Source organism: Arachis hypogaea, chromosome 15, assembly GCF_003086295.3.
Source record: "Arachis hypogaea cultivar Tifrunner chromosome 15, arahy.Tifrunner.gnm2.J5K5, whole genome shotgun sequence".
Lineage (NCBI taxonomy): Eukaryota > Viridiplantae > Streptophyta > Magnoliopsida > Fabales > Fabaceae > Arachis > Arachis hypogaea.
This window is the reverse complement of record NC_092050.1, coordinates 92366805-92380630: the sequence shown is the minus strand read 5'-3', so window position 1 is coordinate 92380630 and position 13826 is coordinate 92366805. Positions and strand designations below refer to the sequence as shown.

Below are 13826 nucleotides of genomic sequence, written 5' to 3'. Positions count from 1 at the left end.
CCGTGGGATCGACCCTTACTCACGTAAGGTTTATTACTTGGACGACCCAGTGCATTTGCTGGTTAGTTGTATCGAAGTTGTGAATGAAAAACAATTTATTAAGACGTGTGTACAGAGTTTTTGGCGCCGTTGCCTGAGATCACAATTTCGTGCACCAAGTTTTTGGCGCCGTTGCCGGGGATTGTTCGAGTTTGAACAACTGACGGTTCATCTTGTTGCTCAAATTAGGTAATTTTCTTTTTGTTTTATTTTCAAAAATTTTTCAAAAAAAAAAAGTCTTTCAAAAATTTCTCCTTTGTTTTCGAAAAAATTTTAAAATAAAAATGTTTTCAAAAATATATTTTTCTTCAGAATTTTTAAGAATGAATTCTAGTGTTTCATGAAGCATGTTGAAGCCTGGCTGACTATAAAGCCATGTCTAATTCTTCTGGATAGGGAATGTCAGGCGTGTCATGTCTGAGTTACATACTAAAGCTTGGCTGGCTATTAAGCCATGCCTAACCCTTTGATTGGCGCTTTAGACTAAAGAGCATAAGATTCCTGGAATTCATATTAAAAATTTTGGAATCCTTATTTTTCTTTTTCAAAATGATTTTCGAAAAAATTAAAAGAAAATACAAAAAAATTAATAAAATCATAAAAATAAAAAAAAAATATTTTTGTGTTTCTTGTTTAAGTCATGTGTCATGTCATAAGTTTGGTGTCAATCGCATGTTTTAAAATTTGCATAAAATTTTCGAAAAACTCATGCATTCATAGTGTTCTTCATGATCTTCAAGTTGTTCTTGGTAAGTCTTCTTATTTGATCTTGATGTTTTCTTGTTTTGTGTCTTTTCTTGTTTTACATATTCATTCTTGCATTCATAGTGTCTATACATAAAAAAATTTTTAAGTTTGATGTCTTGCATATTTTCTTTGCATTAAAAATTTTTTCAAAAATATGTTCTTGATGTTCATCTTGACATTCAAAGTGTTCTTGGTGTTCATCTTGACATTCATAGTGTTCTTGCATTCATCACATACTTTGATCCAAAATTTTCATGCATTGAGTCTTTTTCATGTTTTTCCCTCTCGTCATTAAAAATTCAAAAAATCAAAAAAAAAATATCTTTCCCTTTTTCACTCATAAATTTCGAAGATTTGAGTTGACTTTTTCAAAACTTTTTAAAATCTAGTTGTTTTTATGAGTCAAATCAAATTTTCAATTTAAAAATCTTACCTTTTTCAAAATCTTTTTCAAAAATCAAATCTTTTTCAATTCTCTTATTTATTTTCGAAAATTTTAAAAATATTTTTCAAAAATCTTTTTCTTATCTTTATCTCCTAATTTTCGAAAATAACATCATCAATTAATGTTTTGATTCAAAAATTTCAAGTTTGTTACTTGCTTGTTAAGAAAGATTCAAACTTTGAGTTCTAGAATCATATCTTGTGATTTCTTGTGAATCAAGTCATTAATTATAATTTTAAAAATCAAATCTTTTTCAAAACTAATTTCAATCATATCTTTTCAAAAATATCTTTCTATCTTATCTTTTTCAAAATCATTTCTTTTTCAAAAATTTGATTTTAAAATATCTTTTCTAACTTCTTATCTTCTTATCTTTTCAAAATTGATTTTCAAATTTGTTTCAACTAACTAACTAACTTTTTGTTTGTTTCTTATCTTTTTCAAAACTACCTAACTAACTCCCTCTCTCTCTAATTTTCGAAAATATCTTCCCTCTTTTTCAAAATTTCTTTTTAATTAACTAATTATTTTAATTTTTGATTTTAATTCTGGAAAATTACTAACCTTTTTCAAAAACTAATTTCAAAAATCACTAACTCTTTTTCAAAAATTATTTTCGAAAATTCACTCTCTCTCTCATCTTCTTCTATTTGTTTATTTATTTACTAACATCTCTTCCTCACTCACCAAAAATCCGAACCCCCTCTCTCTTTCTGAGTTCAGATTTTTTCTTCTTCTTTTCTTCTACTCACACAGGGACCTCTATACTGTGGTAAAAAGGATCCCTATTATTATTTTTTTTCTGTCCCTCTTTTTCATATGAGCAGGAGCAAAGACAAGAATATTCTTGTTGAAGCAGATCCAGAACCTGAAAGGACTCTGAAAAGGAAACTAAGAGAAGCTAAAATACAACAGTCCAGAGACAACCTTTCAGAAATTTTCGAACAAGAAGAGGAGATGGCAGCCGAAAATAATAATAATAATGCAAGGAGGATGCTTGGTGACTTTACTGCACCTAATTCCAATTTACATGGAAGAAGCATCTCCATTCCTGCCATTGGAGCAAACAATTTTGAGCTGAAACCTCAATTAGTTTCTCTGATGCAGCAGAACTGCAAGTTTCATGGACTTCCATCTGAAGATCCTTTTCAGTTCTTAATTGAATTCTTGCAGATATGTGATAGTGTTAAGACTAATGGAGTAGATCCTGAAGTCTACAGGCTCATGCTTTTCCCTTTTGCTGTGAGAGACAGAGCTAGAATATGGTTGGACTCTCAACCTAAGGATAGCATGAACTCTTGGGATAAGCTGGTCAAGGCTTTCTTAGCCAAGTTCTTTCCTCCTCAAAAGTTGAGTAAGCTTAGAGTGGATGTTTAGACCTTCAGACAGAAAGAAGGTGAATCCCTCTATGAAGCTTGGGAGAGATACAAAGGACTGACCAAAAAGTGTCCTTCTGACATGCTTTCAGAATGGACCATCCTGGATATATTCTATGATGGTCTATCTGAATTAGATAAAACGTCATTGGATACTTCTGCAGGTGGATCCATTCACCTAAAGAAAATGCCTGCAGAAGCTCAAGAACTCATTGACATGGTTGCTAATAACCAGTTCATGTACACTTCTGAAAGGAATCCTGTGAATAATGGGACGCCTGTGAAGAAGGGAGTTCTTGAAATTGATACTCTGAATGCTATATTGGCTCAGAATAAAATATTGACTCAGCAAGTCAATATGATTTCTCAGAGTTTGAATGGAATGCAAGCTGCATCCAACAGTACTCAAGAGGCATCTTCTGAAGAAGAAGCTTATGATCCTAAAAACCCTGCAATAGCAGAGGTAAATTATATGGGTGAACCTTATGGAAACACATATAATCCATCATGGAGAAATCACCCAAATCTCTCATGGAAGGATCAACAAAAGCCTCAACAAGGCTTTAATAATGGTGGAAGAAATAAGTTTAACAATAGTAAACCTTTTCCATCATCCACTCAGCAACAGACAGAGAACTCTGAACAAAATACCTCTAATTTAGCAAACTTAGTCTCTGATCTGTCCAAGGCCACTGTAAGTTTCATGAATGAAACAAGGTCCTCCATTAGAAATTTGGAAGCACAAGTGGGCCAACTGAGTAAAAGGATCACTGAAATCCCTCCTAGTACTCTCCCAAGCAATACAGAAGAAAATCCAAAAGGAGAGTGCAAGGCCATTGACATAACCACCATGGCCGAACCTATAAGGGAGGTTGAGGACGTGAATCCCAGTGAGGAAGACCTCCTGGGACGTCCAGTGATCAATAAGGAGTTTCCCTCTGAGGAACCAAAGGAATCTGAGACTCATCTAGAGACCATAGAGATTCCATTAAACCTCCTTATGCCATTCATGAGCTCTGATGAGTATTCCTCTTCTGAAGAGAATGAGGATGTTACTGAAGAGCAAGTTACCAAGTACCTTGGTGCAATCATGAAGCTGAATGCCAAATTATTTGGTATTGAGACTTGGGAAGATGAACCTCCCTTGTTCACCAATGAACTAAGTGATCTGGATCAACTGACATTGCCTCAGAAGAAACAGGATCCTGGAAAGTTCTTAATACCTTGTACCATAGGCACCATGACCTTTGAGAAGGCTCTGTGTGACCTTGGGTCAGGAATAAACCTCATGCCACTCTCTGTAATGGAGAAACTAAGAACCCTTGAGGTACAGGAAGCCAATTTCTCATTAGAAATGGCAGACAAATCCATGAAAATAGCTTATGGACAAGTAGCGGACATGTTAGTAAAGGTTAAAGACATTTACATCCCTGCTGATTTCATAATCCTGGATACTGGGGAGGATGAGGATGAATCCATCATTCTTGGAAGACCCTTCCTAGCCACAGCAAGAGCTGTAATTGATGTGGACAGAGGAGAATTGATCCTTCAATTAAATAAGGACAACCTTGTGTTTAAAACTCAAGGATCTCTCTCTGTACCCATGGAGAGGAAGCATAAAAAGCTTCTCTCACTGCAGAGTCAACCAAAGCCCCCACAGTCAAACTCTAAGTTTGGTGTTGAACTCCCATATCCAAACTCTAAGTTTGGTGTTGGAGAGTCTCAACAATGCTCTGAACATCTGTGAGGCTCCATGAAAGCCCACTGTCAAGTTATTGACATTAAAGAAGCGCTTGTTGGGAGGCAACCCAATTTTTATTTATCTAAATCTAATTTTATTTTTCTTTCATGTTTTATTAGGTTCATGATCATGTGGAGTCACAAAATAAATATAAAAATTGAAAACGGAATCAAAAACAGCAGAAGAAAAATCACACCCTGGAGGAGGATCTCACTGGCGTTTGAACGCCAGTAAGGAGCATCTGGCTGGCGTTCAACGCCAGAACAGAGCATGGTTCTGGCGCTGAACGCCCAAAATGGGCAGCATCTGGGCATTTGAACGCCAGAATTGCACCCTGGAGAAGAGCTGGTGCTGAACGCCCAGAGCAAGCATGGTTCTGGCGTTCAACGCTAGAAATGGGCAACAAATGGGCGTTCAACGCCCAGAACAAGCACCAATCTGGCGCTGAACGCCAGAGTTGTGTGCAAGGGCATTTTGCATGCCCAATTTGGTGCAAGGTTGTAAATCCTTGAACACCTCAGGATCTGTGGACCCCACAGGATCACCTCAGGATCTGTGGACCCCACAGGATCCCCACCTACCTCCACTCACTTCTTCTCACCCCTCTTTCACACAATCTCATAAACACTCTTCCCCAAAACTCTTCACCAATCACCTCAATCTCTCTTCCCTATCACCACTTCACCACTCACATCCATCCACTCTTCCCCATAAACCTACCTCATAAACCCCACCTACCTTCAAAATTCAAAATCAATTTCCCATCTAAACCCACCCTATATGGCCGAACCTTAACCCCCTCCATTCCCTATATATAGCCCTCCATTCTTCCTCATTTTCACACAACACAACCCTCTCTTCCCCTTCTTGACCGAAACACATCTCTCTCTCCCTCTCCTCCATTTCTTCTTCTTCTTCATCTATTCTTTCTTCTCTTGCTCGAGGGCGAGCAAAATTCTAAGTTTGGTGTGGTAAAAGCATAAGCTTTTTGTTTTTCCATTACCATTGATGGCACCCAAGACCAGAGAATCCTCTAGAAAAGGGAAAGGGAAGACAAAAGCTTCCACCTCTGAGTCATGAGAGATGGAAAGATTCATCTCCAAAGCTCATCAAGACCACTTCTATGATGTTGTGGCCAAAAAGAAGGTGATCCCCGAGGTCCCTTTCAAGCTCAAGAAGAATGAGTATCCGGAGATCCGACATGAAATCCAAAGAAGAGGTTGGGAAGTTCTAACAAACTCCATCCAACAAGTCGGCATCCTGATGGTTCAAGAGTTCTATGCCAATGCATGGATCACTAGGAACCATGATCAAAGTAAGAACCCAAACCCAAAGAATTATATTACAATGGTTCGGGGGAAATACTTAGATTTTAGTCTGGAGAATGTGAGATTGGCATTTAACTTGCCTATGATACAAGGAGATGCACGCCCCTACACTAGAAGGGTCAACTTTAATCAAAGGTTGGACCAAGTCCTCATGGACATATGTGTGGAAGGAGCTCAATGGAAGATTGACTCCAAAGGCAAGCCGGTTCAACTAAGAAGATTGGACCTCAAGCCTGTGGCTAGAGGATGGTTAGAGTTCATCCAATGCTCCATCATCCCCACTAGCAACCGATCCGAAGTTACTGTGGATCGGGCCATCATGATTCATAGCATCATGACTGGTGAGGAATTAGAAGTTCATGAAGTCATCTCTCTTGACTTCTACAAAATAGCCGAAAAGCCCTCTCTTGGGGCAAGGCTAGCTTTCCCTTATCTTATTTGCCATCTATGTTACTCAGTTGGAGCTTTCATAGAAGGAGACATTCCCATTGAGGAAGAGAAGCCCATCACTAAGAAAAGGATGGAGCAAGCAAGAGAGCCCATTCATAGATCTCAAGAGACGCATGAAGCTCATCACTATGAGATTCCGGAGATGCCTCAAATGCATTTTCCTCCACAAAACTATTGGGAGCAAATCAACACCTCCCTAGGAGAATTAAGTTCCAACATGGGACAATTAAGGGTGGAACATCAAGAGCACTCCATCATCCTTCATGAAATAAGAGAAGATCAAAAAGCAATGAGGGAGGAGCAACAAAGACAAGGAAGAGACATAGAAGAGCTCAAGGACATCATTGGTTCCTCAAGAAGGAAACGCCACCATCACTAAGGTGGATTCATTCCTTGTTCTTACATTCTCTGTTTTTTGTTTTCTCTATGTTAAGTGCTTATCCATGTTTGTGTCTTCATTACATGATCATTAGTATTTAGTAACTATGTCTTAAAGTTATGAATGTCCTATGAATCCATCACCTCTCTTAAATGAAAACTGTTTTAATTCAAAAGAACAAGAAGTACATGAGTTTCGAATTTATCCTTGAACTTAGTTTAATTATATTGATGTGGTGACAATGCTTCTTGTTTTCTGAATGAATGCTTGAACAGTGCATATGTCTTTTGATGTTGTTGTTTAAGAATGTTAAATATGTTGGCTCTTGAAAGAATGATGATAAGAAGACATGTTATTTGATAATCTGAAAAATCATAAAAATGATTCTTGAAGCAAGAAAAAGCAGCAAAGAACAAAGCTTGCAGAAAAAAAAATAGCAAAAAAATAGAAAGAAAAAAAAAGAGAAAAAGCAAGCAGAAAAAGCCAAAAGCTCTTAAAACCAAGAGGCAAGAGCAAAAAGCCAATAACCCTTAAAACCAAAAGGCAAGGGTAAATAAAAAGGATCCCAAGGCTTTGAGCATCAGTGGATAGGAGGGCCTAAAGGAATAAAATCCTGGCCTAAGCGGCTAAACCAAGCTGTCCCTAACCATGTGCTTGTGGCGTGAAGGTGTCAAGTGAAAACTTGAGACTGAGCGGTTAAAGTCAAGGTCCAAAGCAAAAAAAGAGTGTGCTTAAGAACCCTGGACACCTCTAATTGGGGACTTTAGCAAAGCTGAGTCACAATCTGAAAAGGTTCACCCAATTATGTGTCTATGGCATTTATGTATCCGGTGGTAATACTGGAAAACAAAGTGCTTAGGGCCACGGCCAAGACTCATAAAATAGCTGTGTTCAAGAATCATCATACTGAACTAGGAGAATCAATAACACTATCTGAACTCTGAGATCCTATAGATGCCAATCATTCTGAACCTTAATGGATAAAGTGAGATGCCAAAACTATTCAAGAGGCAAAAAGCTACAAGTCCCGCTCATCTGATTGGAGCTATGTTTCATTGATAGTTTGGAATTTATAGTATCTTCTCTTCTTTTTATCCTATTTGATTTTCAGTTGCTTGGGGACAAGCAACAATTTATACGCTTTTTGGCACTATTTTTAGTATGTTTTTAGTAGAATCTGGTTACTTTTAGGGATGTTTTTATTAGTTTTTATGCTAAATTCACATTTTTTGGACTTTACTATGAGTTTGTGTATTTTTCTGTGATTTCAGGTATTTTCTGGCTGAAATTGAGGGACTTGAGCAAAAATCAGATTCAGAAGTTGAAGAAGGACTGCTGATGCTGTTGGATTCTGACCTCCCTGCACTCAAAGTGGATTTTTTGGAGCTACAGAACTCAAAATGGTGCGCTTCCAATTGCGTTGGAAATTAGACATCCAGGGCTTTCCAGCACTGTATAATAGTCCATACTTTGGCCGAGTTTAGATGACGTAAAAGGGCGTTGAACGCCAATTCTACGCTGCTGTCTGGAGTTAAACGCCAGAAACACGTCACAAGCCAGAGTTGAACGCCAGAAATACGTTACAAACTGGCGTCAACTCCAGAAAGAGCCTCTGCACGTGTAACATTCAAGCTCAGCCCAAGCACACACCAAGTGGGCCCCGGAAGTGGATTTATGCATCAATTACTTACTTCTGTAAACCCTAGTAGCTAGTTTATTATAAATAGGACTTCTTACTATTGTATTAGATCTTTGGATCATCCTGGATTGTATTTTTGATCCTGTGATCACGTTTTGGGGGCTGGCCATTCGGCCATGCCTGAACCTTTCACTTATGTATTTTCATACGGTAGAGTTTCTGCACTCCATAGATTAAGGTGTGGAGCTCTGCTGTTCCTCAAAAATTAATGCAAAGTACTACTGTTTTTCTATTCAATTCAGCTTATTCCGCTTCTAAGATATTCATTCGCACTTCAACCTGAATGTGATGAACGTGACAATCATCATCATTCCCTATGAACGCGTTCCTGACAACCACTTCCGTTCTACCTTAGATTGAATGAGTATCTCTTAGATCTCTTAATCAGAATCTTCGTGGTATAAGCTAGATTGATGGCGGCATTCATGAGAGTCTGGAAAGTCTAAACCTTGTCTGTGGTATTCCGAGTAGGATTCTGGGATTGAATGATTGTGACGAACTTCAAACTCGCGAGTGCTGGGCGTAGTGACAGACGCAAAAGGAAGGTGAATCCTATTCCAGTATGATCGAGAACCTCAGATGATTAGCCGTGCTGTGACAGCGCATTGGACCATTTTCACAAGAGGATAGGATGCAGCCATTGACAAGGGTGATGCCTCCAGACGATTAGCCATGCAGTGACAGTGCATCGGACCATTTTCAAGAGAGGATTAAAAGTAGCCATTGACAACGGTGATGTCCTTACATAAAGCCAGCCATGGAAAGGAGTAAGACTGATTGGATGAAGACAGTAGGAAAGCAGATGTTCAGAGGAACGAAAGCATCTCTATACACTTATCTGAAATTCTCACCAATGATATACATAAGTGTTTTTATCCTTATTTTCTATCTATTTATTATTTATGTTCGAAAAATCCATAACTATTTTATATCCGCCTGACTGAGATTTACAAGGTGACCATAGCTTGCTTCATACCAACAATCTCCGTGGGATCGACCCTTACTCACGTAAGGTTTATTACTTGGACGACCCAGTGCACTTGCTGGTTAGTTGTATCGAAGTTGTAAATGAAAAACGATTTATTAAGACGTGTGTACAGAGTTTCTGGCGCCGTTGCCTGAGATCACAATTTCGTGCACCAAGGCACATGATGTTAATCTTCCTTCTTGTCATGGTATCCACCACCTCCATGAATTTTTCTATTAGAGTGCCTATGTTTCATGTCCCAAATCTCAACCTTCTGTCGCTCCAACCTTTACCTTTACCTTTTTCTTTGTGAACTAGCTTATTCACTATTGTCCGTTCACGAAAATGTGGGAACCCTTGCTTATTTAATACTACATCTGAGCACTGATGCAGCGGCTCTTACTCATTTCACATTGTACGCGAGCCATACAGCGCGTTGCTTCCGGGAAACGACCTAACTTTAGCATAATAACGTTTTTGAGTCATGAAGATTCGACTAAGTTAGTTTGATATACTTAACTGCGTAAAATATTTTACACAGTGTACACTCACATACGCTCTTTTGGATGACCATTCACATGAAAATATAAAAGGTAATTATTTTTACTGATGTAGTGTTTATATAATTAGAAACATGTATGTGTAAAACTGCTCTACACTGATAGTGTAGTAAAATTAATTAGGTAAAACTCAAATGCAGTTATCTTTATGTGAAGTTGATAGTTAAAATCCGTTAAATGATTTGACAGGTTTGACTAAATTGTCATCTAACATCTTTTAACTATCAACTTCACATGAACACAACTATGAGTTTTCACCAATTAATTATCAAAAGATTTAATGATGTCGATAATTATTTATTCTAGACAATTAGAAAAAAGATAAAGATAGAACAATCTCTTTTTTGCATTTCTCATTACACATCACTTTTAACATGTACAGAGACAAACACAATATGTATGTAGACATTAGCACTTTTTCTTCTTTTAAAATGATGTATTGTACACTCTTAGAAGAAGGTGAGCACGTGCATGCATATGTTCATATAATTACTAAGCTAAGAGCCAGAAATCCTTGTGGCGCTTAGTGGTAATCATGTAGCCACCAATCTTACTGCTTTTTCTGCGGACAGCAATGGCCATGCAATGTGCATTCTGAATGCAGTAATCCACCACCCCACCGTTCACTCTCTGCCCTGCCCACATCATCACTAGTCTCCACGTTGTGGACCTCTTCTTCTGCCCCAATACTAGAAGCCCCACCCCTTCTTTCTTCGCTTCCTCCACTATTTTCGCCCCCTTCTCTTTCCCTTCTACTACTGCAATCTCTGTTTCTACCTGCACTAACATTCCATTCATTCCAAATCCTTAGGCTAGTTATATTCAAGATACCTCTTTTGTTGCCGGAGAAGATATTAGTGTACAAGTAACATTTTTCTACGGATAATATTTGTATGTTACTCCTATTTTTTATAATGTCACTCACATGATTTTTTTATGTTGTTTTTTGTATAAATCATATTATGTCAATGTCACCAATTGGACTTTACTTTGGTATAAACGCATGCCTTAATGATTAACATTAATTGTTTTCCAGCATCATCATAGAAAGTGTGTAATCTTGATTTGTACTTCGAACAAGAAATTCAATGTTACCTAAATTAATCGTACTTTATTAATTGTATCTAATTTCTGGATTTTTCACCCCAAATCTAAAGGTAACAGTATAACAAAAAATTCGTCGGTAATGTTCGACGGTATTGAATGTATTTCTGATTCTGTGAATAAAATTTTAAATGTCAGAGGTAAGGGAATGAAATATACAAGTGTCTAGATTTTTTTAATTATTTTCAAATAGAAATACAAGTAGATATTGAAAGAAAAAGACAAAAGTGTCTATAATTTCATTCTCTAATAAAAATAGTCTCCTTTACAAATCGAAATGTTTAAATATATATATTCCTGTTATCAATTAGAGTCTCGTAAAAAACAAGTTAACTGATGAACTCACCTCCGGCCTCTTCACATTGCACATGCTCTTAAAAGAACAAGCAAGTTCATAAGCCCTTGGAGCTCTCTCCTTGCTGGATTCTACTTCAGTGGCTGCCACAATTTTTGCATGAGTCAATTCACTACCATACTTAGGTCATTTCGATCAAAATAGCAAAATTAAATCAAACTTAACAAAGTAACAAACACAAAACACAAGACAATGGTACGATATAATCAATTGTGTTTGCACCTTGTTTATTAGAAGGCTTGATCACATGAAGAAGAATAATTTTGTCCTGGTTCTGAACCGTGTGAGTTAGAGCCCATTGGACAGCACCTTTAGCTTCAAGGCTAGAATCAACCACAATCATAATCTTCCGACCAATTACAACCCCGGCTTTCGCTTCTTCCTTTGGTGTCTCCTCACAACTGCCGCTAGAATTCTCATTCTTTGTATTCTGATCACCGGTTTTTGTGGCACTCGAGTCATCGTTCTTCTTGGCTTCTTGTATTATCGGGGGTGATCGCATTCGAGCATGAGGCCTAATTCTGTTCAGGCAAAAGCCTGGTAACCTTGTTCCTCTCTTTCCCATTTGTCTATTGAAACAGAGTTAAGAGAAGGCACCAATTATTATTATAAAGAGATAGAATAGCAAAAGCAAGAGCAAGCTAAGCAAACAATAATAATACATTGATGAGAAGTATTTGCTAAAATGAATGTTTATTTGCCCTGCTGGGACATAGTTTCATTTCTCTCTTTGCCTTTAATTTCTCTTTCACTTTTTTTTTTCTTTTTCTTCTAATCACCATTTTCTAGCTCTTGGTTGATTCCTTTTTATTTTTTTTTCAATCTTTTTGTTGGGGGTCCTTGATTTGTTCCATGTGAACGTGATTGTCATCAAGGTGTAGGCCCTTCTCTCCTTAGCTTCTCGGACCAGCTTATTTATTTATCTTTTATATATATATAATTCCTTTTTTTCAGACGGTATCCCCTAGCAAATCAAGTACTAATTTGTGGTGGATGAAAACTCCATTTAATGATTTATTGTTGACCAATAAGTTGCTGCATGTAAAAGATGGGATTCTAACCTCCAACATGTACATATAATCTAACCACTTCTACAACTCAAGTTGATTGGATATATATGACCCTTTAGACATGGTTAAATAACCAATCTTATTATTAGGGCACTTTATTTCTCATTCTAACAACTCAATAGAGAGGCTTCTGCTGTGATTGATTTTCCAATTTGTAAAGCTTCCATTCATATCATTGCAGGGGATGCTTCCTTTTAGCTTTATTTTTGCTTTTCTCCCTTTTGTTAGTTTTTTCCTTTATGCTAGTGAAGGCTTGTTAGTTTAACAATGCAACCACAAAGCATTTCAAGTGTTAATCAATAAACAAACAAATATATATTTATTTGTAGTTTACTAGCGTCAACCTGAAGACAAGGATATGCTTTACAGTTTTAAAATATAGTAAATTACACTTGTACACTTCAGATTTATCAAAATTGCATTGCATAATGAATTTATTAGAATAATTTGCACTCCACCCATTTTTTTTTTTGTTACAAAGTCAAACATACAACAAATAACTTTAACATTTTTTTTTACGTTTAGTTTGTTTTGCATAATTTTTTATGCTTATTTCAATTTGAATTTTACTACAAAATTTCGTGGACTGCAATTTTTTAGTACAGAAAAATAATTTTGATACAATTTCTTTACACAAACTTTAATTATATCTTAATATTTACTAAATAGTTTTATAAAAATAATTAGAAAAGTTGTAAACGACAACTTAAAAATACATGGAGAAAACAGGGCAAAGAAAAAAAGATAATAGTTGTTAAGAATTGTTTGTGTATGTAGCATAGCTAGAGTGCAATATTTTAATAAGTTTGGTGTGAATTGTAATTTCATCAAAGTTCAAGGAGTGTAATAAGTAAAATTTATTATTTAAAGATATTATAATTATGCAATTCGTTATAATGTTAGAAGCGTTCATGACTAGACCTGAAAACTTGCTATGTGATCCAAAAATTTTTTGGCCACTTAAATTTTAACTTATTTAGATATGATGTTATTTCCAAAATTAGTTTGATTGTAAAAGATGGCTAAATAAAATAATCAGGTTGATTTTTTTTCTCATAATATTTTTCAACTCGACAGGTTAAGAACTAATTCATAACAAATCTAAACTTTATTTAAAGGTCTATCATTGACCAATAGATTGTTGTACACATAAGAAAGGATTCAAATCCCTAACCCTTATTTAACCGAACGAGTCTAGTCGAACAACCCAAGTTGGTCAATAATATGGTTGAATTTACGTCTAATTTTTTTTTTGGCGGACAGCAAGGTTCGAACCTGCGCGGGCGAAACCCAACAGATTTCAAGTCTGTCTCCTTAACCACTCGGACATATCGACGATGATAATTTACGTCTAACTTAACTAACTCATTCTACAAGCCCAATTATTTACTGGATGCTTCAGTCTGGGTTGTTCTCTTCTAATTTCACATTATGCCCTTATCATCCAAATAAAATAAGTAATTAACAAAAAGAATGTCCTCAAAGGCTAAAAGATATTATGTGCCACATTTGTTGCTGGAGAATTTCTTCTTCTCACAAAACATTGTTGTAAATTGCTGGAATCAA

The 13826-nt window shown here is 36.5% G+C and overlaps 1 protein-coding gene and 2 non-coding genes across 4 annotated transcripts; all 3 read right to left on the bottom strand.

The window, feature by feature from the left end:
- Positions 1-2587: 2587 nt before the first annotated feature.
- LOC112752685 (small nucleolar RNA R71) lies at positions 2588-2695 on the bottom strand. Its single transcript, XR_003177111.1, has one exon. It is a non-coding gene; the product is annotated as a small nucleolar RNA R71 (small nucleolar RNA).
- Positions 2696-10059: 7364 nt separating this feature from the next.
- LOC112750409 (uncharacterized) lies at positions 10060-11984 on the bottom strand. Of its 2 annotated transcripts, XM_072216431.1 has the most exons (4): positions 11853-11984; positions 11413-11759; positions 11182-11273; positions 10060-10508 (listed from the first exon to the last, which is right to left on the bottom strand). In XM_072216431.1, exons 2-4 carry the CDS (start codon positions 11753-11755, stop codon positions 10224-10226), a joined length of 720 nt encoding a protein of 239 aa, XP_072072532.1. In that variant the 5' UTR covers positions 11756-11759; positions 11853-11984; the 3' UTR covers positions 10060-10223. The 2 variants fall into 2 exon arrangements, with proteins under 2 accessions (XP_072072532.1, XP_025654905.1); XM_025799120.3 differs by having other exon boundaries at positions 11413-11880.
- A 1529-nt stretch (positions 11985-13513) lies between these two features.
- TRNAS-UGA (transfer RNA serine (anticodon UGA)) lies at positions 13514-13596 on the bottom strand. Its single transcript has one exon. It is a non-coding gene; the product is annotated as a tRNA-Ser (tRNA).
- Positions 13597-13826: the final 230 nt, after the last annotated feature.